The 9,387-nt window shown below is 48.7% G+C and overlaps 1 protein-coding gene across 1 annotated transcript; it reads right to left on the reverse strand.

Moving 5' to 3' along the window:
* Positions 1-293: 293 nt before the first annotated feature.
* On the reverse strand, positions 294-8,492 carry LOC128337494 (zinc finger protein 182-like). The gene is made up of 2 exons (XM_053278550.1): positions 8,184-8,492; positions 294-2,708 (listed from the first exon to the last, which is right to left on the reverse strand). Exon 2 carries the CDS (start codon positions 2,466-2,468, stop codon positions 1,425-1,427), a length of 1,044 nt encoding a protein of 347 aa, XP_053134525.1. The 5' UTR covers positions 2,469-2,708; positions 8,184-8,492; the 3' UTR covers positions 294-1,424.
* Positions 8,493-9,387: the final 895 nt, after the last annotated feature.

Here is a 9,387-nt window from a genome sequence, read left to right on the forward strand (position 1 = left end):
AGACAGTCAATGCCCGTCTAAAGAGGATTGGATTCTTAAAGTACTAGAATTGACAGAAATGGGGAAATTAACATCACTGCTAAGAAATAAATTTGAAGAATTTAAAAAAGAATGGGACCCTCTTCTTGTCTATTTAAAAATACATCACAAAATGGATTTTTGTCAGGCCTTTGAGGGCTAATAAAAAATGTCTTTAAAACACCCTAAAGTTGTTTTTTCTATGAATTACTGGGGAGAGAATGTTTAATCTATAGGCAAGGTCCGGTTATTGTTAACAACACTTGTTCCAATGATGAGATGGAAGTCTTTATTGTGTGTGTTTATGAGTGTTTGTATCATTTGTGTTCGTCTTTTTGTGTTGTGAAAATCGACTAAAAAGTATAACGGGAAAAAAGATAATGAAGTACATTTTCATGCATTAAGGATCATGAAGTACATTTTCATACATGTTTTTGCACATTGTTGTCGAATGTTAGCCATGCTGGCATCCTCCTGGACATAGCGGTACCTTTCCTCCTTTGGGGTATACAATCTAACTGGGCTTCTAGTACTGTGATTTTGAGTAAACTCCATGCACTCTGCAGCAAAGTGACTCTCCTGATTTTCCCTTTCCGCTTTCTTTTCACCATACTCATTTTGGAGACGTTTTCTCTTCTGAAATTCAAAATGTCTGTGTTAGACTTCCTTGGTGATTCTCTCCCCACATGTATGCTGAATTTGATCACACTATGGTCACTGTTCCCTAAAAAGGGTTGATGATACTGACATCACACACCAGGTCCTGGGTGCCACTGCCACTCAGGATTAAGTCCAAGGTCACCTTCTCTCTGGTTGGTTCCAAGACCAACTTGTTCTAGGGCCCAGTTCTTCAGCGTATCTGATTTGACCTCTTTGTCATTACCTGACTGAATTTACCCAGCCTATGTGTGGGTAATTGAAGTCACCCATTATCACAACCCTGCCTCTCCTTGACGCCTCCCTGATTTCCTCCTGCAACTTCCAGTCGCTGTCAGCGTTTTGATCTGTCAGCGTTTTGATCCCGAGGGCAATAGCACGTCCCCAGTAGCACGTTCCCTTTCAGGCCTTGGATGGGTTTCTGTGGAGGACTCCAGTCCAACTAGGTTTTCTAGCTTGTTAGATTCTATCCCTTCTTTAACATACAGTGCTACTCCACCTCCAAGGCGCCCCTCCCTGCCTTTTCTATAGAGTTTATATCCAGGGATAACAGTGTCTCACTGGTTCTCACTGTTCCACCATGCTTCTTTTGTTTATGTGGCTTCTCTCCAGTATGGGTTCTATGGTGTACAATAAGATGTGCTCTCTGGCTGAAGCTCTTTCCACACTCCAAGCATTTGTGGTTTTTCTCCAGTGCGGGTTCGGTGGTGTACAGTAAATTCTCCACTCCTGCTAAAGCTCTGTCCACACTACCAGCATTTATGTGGTTTCTCCCCAGTGTGGGCTCTGTGGTGTACAGTAAGAGCTCCTCTTCTGCTGAAGCTCTTTCCACACTCCAGACATTTATGTGGCTTCTCCCCAGTGTGGGTTCTGTGGTGTACAATAAGATATGAACTTGTGCTGAAGCTCTTTCCACACTCCAGGCATTTATGTGGCTTCTCTCCAGTGTGGGTTCTGTGGTGTATAGTAAGTTCTCCACTCGTGCTGAAACTCTTTCCACACTCCAGGCATTTATGTGGTTTCTCCCCAGTGTGGGTTCTGTGATGTACAATAAGTTTTCCACTCGTGCTTAAGCGCTTTCCACACTCCGGGCATTTATGTGGCTTCTCCCCAGTGTGGGTTCTGTGGTGTACAGTAAGTTCTCCACTCGTGCTGAAGCTCTTTCCACACTCCAAGCATTTATGTGGTTTTTCTCCAGTGTGGGTTCTGTGGTGTACAGTAAGAGCTCCTCTTGTGCTGAAGCTCTTTCCACACTCCTGGCATTTATGTGGTTTCTCCCCAGTGTGGGTTCTATGGTGTACAATAAGATTTGATCTCCGGCTGAAGCTCTTTCCACACTCCAGGCATTTATGTGATTTCTCCCCAGTGTGGGTTCTATGGTGTATAATAAGATGTCCACTTGTGCTGAAGCTCTTTCCACACTCTAGGCATTTATGTGGCTTCTCCCCAGTGTGGGTTCTATGGTGTACAATAAGTTGTACTCTCTGGCTGAAGCTCTTTCCACACTCCAGGCATTTATGTGGTTTCTCCCCAGTGTGGGTTCTATGGTGTATAATAAGATGTGCTCTCTGGCTGAAGCTCTTTCCACACTCCAGGCATTTATGTGGTTTCTCCCCTGTGTGGGTTCTATGGTGTACAATAAGATGTGTTCTCCGGCTGAAGCTCTTTCCACACTCCAGGCATTTATGTGGTTTTTCCCTAGTGTGGGTTCTGTGGTGTATAGTAAATTCTCCACTTGTGCTAAAGCTCTTTCCACATTCCAGGCATTTATGTGGTTTCTTCCTTGCGTTCATTTCCTTCTAAGATTGAAAGCTGGGTTCAGTAGAGGAGCTTTTCCTACTCGGAGGACACAGGCTTCTTTCCCCTGCTTGCTGTATTATTTGCTGGATTACATGCTGAAAAGCATTGGATTCATTCCTCTTCTCCCAGTTTTCTCCAGGTTTTTCTCTCTCTTGTTTCCTTTCCCCCCATCTAGCAGCTCCATCCATTGGGTTTCTATCATTCTTCCTCTCCCAACATTTACCTGCAGTACCCTGAAAGAGAAAAATAGTTAGAGCCTGGGACAGAAAAGGAAACTGAAGGAGACCCTATTGTCACGAGCCAATGGCCCAGATCCTGTCTGCATGTGTCTCTTCTCCTTGAGAAACAACATGGGCTCTGAACTGCTTCCTGAAACTACTGAGCTAAACCTGTTAATCTATTCATTTCCTTAGCAATGCCTTATAAAATATTGTTATTAATATCCAGTTGATACTTGTATTTTGTATTCTCTTATAAGTTGCCCCCACCAAAAGTTAGAGTGCTGGACTAGGACCGGGGAGACCCGAGTTCAAATCCCCATTCAACCATAATACTAGCTGGGTGACTCTGGGCCATTCACTTCTTTCTCAGACTAACCTACTTCAGAGGGTTGTTTTGAGAAGAAACTCAAGTATGTAGACTCTGGGCTCCTTGGAGGAAGAGCGGGGTATAAATGTAATAAATAAATAAATAAACAAACAACCAAGAATCTTGCTGTTTGAACAAGCTAATATTTTGGAAGCTGAGCAACATGCCTCAGTGACCTTGCAGATTACAGAACCAGGACCTTCACTGGCTGGCTTTATTTATTTATCTAATGATCAAATAATAAAATAAAATAAAATAAATATTTTTATACCGCCCAAAACACAAGTTCTCCGGGCGGTTTACAAAACAAAAACAACAACGAATAAAGGTTGACACATTTCAACAATTTAAATTTAAAAAGTCAAAACTATTAAAACAATATCTAATTACAAGCCTAGGTGAAGAAATGCATCTTGACTGCCCTTTTAAAAGTTGTAAGAGATGGGGAGGCTCTTATTTCAGCAAGAAGTGAGCTGCAATTTGCATTGGTCCAAAGACCCTTTGGGATAGGCCCATAGTCGTCATGGCCACTATGAACTCCTGAGCCGCTCCAGACAAATTGGTCCCAAAGTGGACATTGAAGTCCCCCAGGACCACAACCCTGGGAGACACCTGAGACTAAGTCCGTCAGCTCAGTAAGGAACTCCATTGGGCAGGGGGGTGATCGGTACACCAAGAGAAGTCCCAGTCTATCCCTGGTCCCTAAATTTAGGTACACACATTCAGTATGGTCAGGCACTTCCCCAGGGATCCTGGTCAGGGAGAGGTTATTCTTATAGACCCCAGCCACTCCACCTCCCCGCTCATGTCCCTGCACCTGCTCCTCAACAGAATACCCTGGAGGGAGAAGCTGGGACCAGACTGGGCCACCAGCCTCCCCCAAACAAGTCATGGATGGTTTCCGACTTATTCTGGACAGACCTGGCACTACATAGGAGCAAGTCAAGGGTCTGAGGGAGGTCCACACTGCTCCCCAAGGTCAAAGAGTTGGCAGGGCAGCTGGAAGGGAAAACAGCTCATAGATTTCTGACTTCCCTTCCCCTGTAACGTTGCGCTGACCTGCCAAATTTACTTCCTCTATTCCCCACCACCCCATAAGAGCCACCCCACAGTCAGTGGACACAACCTCTGTCTCCCCATCCCCAGACAAAACAAGACACATCTGGAACACCCAGGATCTGAAAACTACAGAAGCCAAACAAATATCATCAGGCCCTGGCCCTGGTCGCCCCCCGAAGTGCCTCTCTCAAAGGGGCTGCCCCCTTTAGTGTTGCCCCTTCCGTGTGACCCCACCGGTGGCAGGCCAAACACCACAGGCCAGCCGTCCTTTTATAAGCCCAGAAAGACAGCTAATCTGAGCAGCTGACGCTCAGGAACTGCTGACTCACCCCCTCTGGCCCCGATCCCGCACAGACAAACCTGCAGGGCAGCCACAACCCCACACACTAGGGGGCACACAGGCTGGCAAGCTGACCACAGCAGACAGCAACCACACAGGCTCTCACCACTGGGCTGCCACTGTCTCTGGGAAGCAGATGTTAAAGCCTCCTCCTCTCTACAAGGCTTCTAGCAACTGTGCTCATGTTTTAGATTCAAGCAAAGTGCCAGCTTGTTACCAGCTAGATGTTTCCCAGACGTACTGGGCAGACATTAGCAGGAAGCAATTCACGCTTGTTATGGTGCTAATTGTTGCATCTTCCAGGCCTTTGGGCAGCTCTTGTTTGTATTAGAAGGAAGAGTGCTCCTCCCTCCCTCCTCCCATCAACATCAATGAGGCCAGCCCTAAAGGCCAGGACAGAGAGATGGGCTTTTTGCTGCTGATCTATCAAGGCCAGAGAACACTTCACATGACACTAGCCGCTCTCCGGGCCGGTCCCAAAACAATGGGGTGCAAGACTTAACCCTGCTGAACACCAGAGGACAACTTGATGGATGCCTGACAACTCTAGAGGGGCCAGAACCCCAAAGGTTGGCAAGAGGTTTCACAGATGACACCCCAGTGAGAAGTGGGAAGACCCTGCCCCTCGAGAACCATCCAAGTGATCTGTGGAGATATCCATTGGGACTGGAGACAGAATTGGCCAGAGAGCTGGACCCTCCCATCAGTTCTCTCCCACATGTGCCATAAGTGCCCCCCAATTTCCCGTCTGTTCTCTGTACCCCAATTGCATTGAACTCAAGCTTCCGATGGGTGGGAAAGGATCACACCTGGCCAGTTTGGCCTCTCCTCCATCAGACCCTTTCCCAACCTCCCTCCTTTGCAGACGCAAGTAGAACCAGCTTTAAACCCTCTTAGACAATGATCTGAAGGAGGAAATCAGGGAGGCATCCAGGAGAGACAGATTTGTGGAAATGGGTGTCTTGAACCACCCTCCCTTGGAGTGGGCAGATTCCCATCTGGGTCAAAGAAGACCGATTTCTAGATACACTAAATGACTGTGCCTTAGTACAACTGGTCATGGAACCAAATAGGGAGAAGATGACCCTGGACTTAACCCTGAGTGGCGCTCAGCACCTGTTAGGAGATGTCAGGGTCATGGAGCAGATGGGGAACAGGGACCAGAGAGCTATGCAGGCCCCTGGTGACGCAGTGGTAAAACTGCCGCCCTGTAACCAGAAGGTTACAAGTTCAATCCTGACCAGGGGCTCAAGGTTGACTCAGCCTTCCATCCTTCCGGAGGTCGGTAAAACGAGTACCCAGAATGTTGGGGGGCAATATGCTAAAATCATTGTAAACCGCTTAGAGAGCTTCCAGCTAAGGCAGCCCCATTTATTTCCTAAGTTTTGGTGGGGGTTTCATTTAACACTCTTCCAAGTTTAGTCTTTTTTCTAGATAACAGCTGTAAAGCAACCAACAGAGACCTCGTTTCCTCCAGGGCAAAGGTTTGTGAGTTCCCCAATGAATTGATCAAGGGGATTCAGAGCAAAAAGCCAGATGAGCCTGTCGGAGCTTCTCTGGGTGCATCTAGGGAATTTCACTCTAGCTCTAATGACTGGGGAGATGGGCTGAAGGTGCTTTCAAGTCATGCAGGTGGCTTCAAATTGTGTTCGCTAATTATACCTAGGATTAGAGAACTCTAAAAGTTCTTGAAGCAGTTTGTATAGAAACATAAGATCAATTAATAGATAAAGAAGGAGAGTGAGAAGTGGGTTGACTGGGATGGGAGAGAGCCAAGTTCAAATCCTTTCCCACTCAGTCATGAAGCTCAGTGGATGCCCTTGGGCCCATCACTTTGTCTCCTCCTAACCTACCTCACAGGACTGTTGTAAGAAGTAAAATGGCGGGAGAAAAAGCCTTATGCCAGCCTGTGCTCCTTAGGCACATAGGAATCTGCCTTCATCTGAGTCAGAACATTGGTCTCTCTAACTCAGTATTGTCTTCACAGTCTGGCAGCGGCTTCTCCAAGGCTGCAGGCGGGAATCTCCCTCAGCCCTCTCTTGGAGATGCCAGACAGGGATCTCGGGGCCTTCTTTCGGTATGCCAGCATGAAGGTGCTCTTCTACTGAGCAAGGACCCCAACGCCTAAGGGGAATATCTGGCAGGGATCACACCTGTAGTCTTCCATTCAAATACAATGATGGGGTGGGGGAAGCCAGACCACCAGGAAGGTCCCTTCAGGCACAGGGATCACCCCTGGCCTCCTCTTCCCCACCTTCCAGGACCCCACTTACACCTTCAAAACTATCTTTTAATTCCCAGCAGAAATCTGGGGTTGTGGGCTTGGAAACTGTGAGGATCCTTGCCTATGAAAGGCCTTTTCCCCAGCTCACTATTTTCTCTCTATCTATCTCAAGCTGCTTGGGACTCACTCACTCACTCACTCACTCTCTGACATAAACTCCCAGACCAACCCTCAAAAGACTGAAACATTGATTTGGTTTTTGCACGTAGGTTCCATAACTCATGCAGACTACCAAAACCATTTTTTAAAAAAACCCCACACAAAATAGCATTCTTTCCCCAGAAAATGCAGGGAAACTCTCCTTTTGAAAAGCATGGAGGAGCAAGAAAGCTCAGAGAAAAGAAAGGCTAGAGTCACAGAGAGAGAGAGAAAAGATTGGATTGTGGAGGAATGCTTTCATAATGCAAGAATATATCTATCACACACCCCTGGGGTGCAGCCTGAGATCTCCAAATATGCCCATTTAATGTGTGTACTTCAAGCTAGCAGACAGATAAAGTCTCCTTAGAAGACAGAGCCAAAGTTCTCAGTTCTGACTTGGAAAAGAATTGCATCTCCACAGCTGATCACTGTGCCTGACTCTATTGTTTTATGGACTTATATCTCTGGGAAGGAGCATAGATCTCCTGTTTGACGCAGGAGATACAACAAAGCAAGCCTGGGAACCATAGAGACAGAGGAGAGGGATAGGCCTGCATCTGGGATAGCAAGCCAGGTCCAGTAGGATTCGAAAGAAGTGGTTGGAAGAAGATACTCAACCCCCATTGGGCTCTTCATCTGAAGTGGGAATTGGGGGGGAAAACCCTACCGATATACTCAACACACCTTGAAAAGTATCCTCTGAACTGGCCCTTTGGTCTCCTTGCAAACAGGAGTAGAAAGGAAAGAAGTTCAATCTGAATGGCAAGGAGAAACTTTCCCCTTCCCCAGCTCAACACTCACTGGTTGCTGAGAGCTTTGGGGCCAATCTGGGGTTGGAGCAAAGAGTTATTATAATGATTTATTATTTTACATATTATATCCTGCTCTTCCTCCAAGGAGCCCAGAGCAGTGTACTACATACTTGAGTTTCTCCTCACAACATCCCTGTGCTGAGGGAGAAATGACTGGCCCAGAGTCACCCAGCAAGTCTCATGAGGCTGAATGGGGATTTGAACTCGGGTCTCCGCGGTCCTAGTCCAGCACTCTAACCACTACACCATGCTGGCTCTCTTCTCGCAAACCCTCTCGTCATCTCTCTCTCTCTCCCCACCCACCTCCATGCCCTGGAAAGATGGATGCTGCTGGCTGCACACCTCAGAGCCATGCCGGGACATTCCTGACAGCAGAAAAGACTGCTGGGTGGCTGGGAGGGAGGGAGAGGGACAGAGAGAGAGAGAGACCACCACCTTCCCTGGGGTGCTGCTGCTGCTGCTGCTGCTGCTTTTCCTCCCTTACCTTGCTCTTTAGCCAAAGCATGCAGCAGCCCAGAGTCCTTCAGGCTGGCACGGTGTGTGTGTAAGAACACGTTCAGTCCTTCAGGCAGCGCCGTCCTCTTGCACCCTGCTGCAGACTCAATGATGCCCCCGAAAACGCAGGAAAGTCCTGCTCGTTATTAGGCCCAGTCGGCTTCTGCAGCCTCCTGCAAGCTCTGCCTCCTTTCCAAGCCCTTCACTCCCCCTCCCCGCCTTCTCTTCCTCCTCCTCCTCAGCTGCTCCTCATGCAACACTTTCAGGCTATTCTCAGGATCCCCAAATCCCTGGTGGCGGGGGGGGGGCTATCCCACAATGCATTGCACAGGAAGCTGAGAGGCGGGGCATGAAAAGGAAATGCAGCAGCAGCAGCTCCGAGCTTCCTGGCCGCTCTTGAAGCAGCACTTCAGGAAGCCGGGCTGCGGGTGGGAGACTGTGAGGATAAGGGAAGGCGGGGGGGGGGCACAAGCGGAGGGTGGTGCAGCCTGGGGAGCTCAGAGCCCGGCCGGCAGCAGGAAGAGGAGGAGGAGGAGGAGGAGGAGAGAGAGAGAGATCCAGGGGGGAGGTGGGGTGATGCATGAAGCCGCCGAAGGCAGAACTCCTGGCCCCAAGCAAGCAAGCAGCTGGTCTCTGGCTACTCCCGTCTGCTCTGAGGAGGGAAGCTGAGGGGGAGGGAAGGAAACTGCCAGATCCCCGATGGAAGGGCTGCTGCACCCCACCTCCTGCACAGCCCGGCCTCAGGGGGATCTGGGGGTCAGTGGGGCCAACCTAGGGGCAGAGGGGGCCCTGCCTGAGGGCCCTCCAGACCTCGCCTGATAGTGACACACACACACACACACAGGCACTCCAGTCAGGATGGGACTTGGGCATTCTTGGCAGGGGATGATGGGCCTTTTAGTCCAACCCCATCTGGGGAACCATGTCTGGGAACCCCTGCCGTAAAAAGACAAGAACTGATTTGTGCCAGAGAACCGGCTTCTGCTCAGCTTCACTTCCATGGTTGTGAGAGTGGATCACCACCACCCCACATTCTGGCTCTATGGCTTGGACACGTCCAACTCTCTCTTTGACTCCCCCTTTATAACAGAACAATATTGGACCTCTGACAAGTATACAGTGTACTGTGCTTGATTGGCCAGCAAACTCGCCTGACCTGACCCCATAGAGAATCTATGGGGCACTGCCAAGAG

This window comes from Hemicordylus capensis, chromosome 14, assembly GCF_027244095.1.
Source record: "Hemicordylus capensis ecotype Gifberg chromosome 14, rHemCap1.1.pri, whole genome shotgun sequence".
NCBI classification, from domain to species: Eukaryota; Metazoa; Chordata; class Lepidosauria; order Squamata; family Cordylidae; genus Hemicordylus; species Hemicordylus capensis.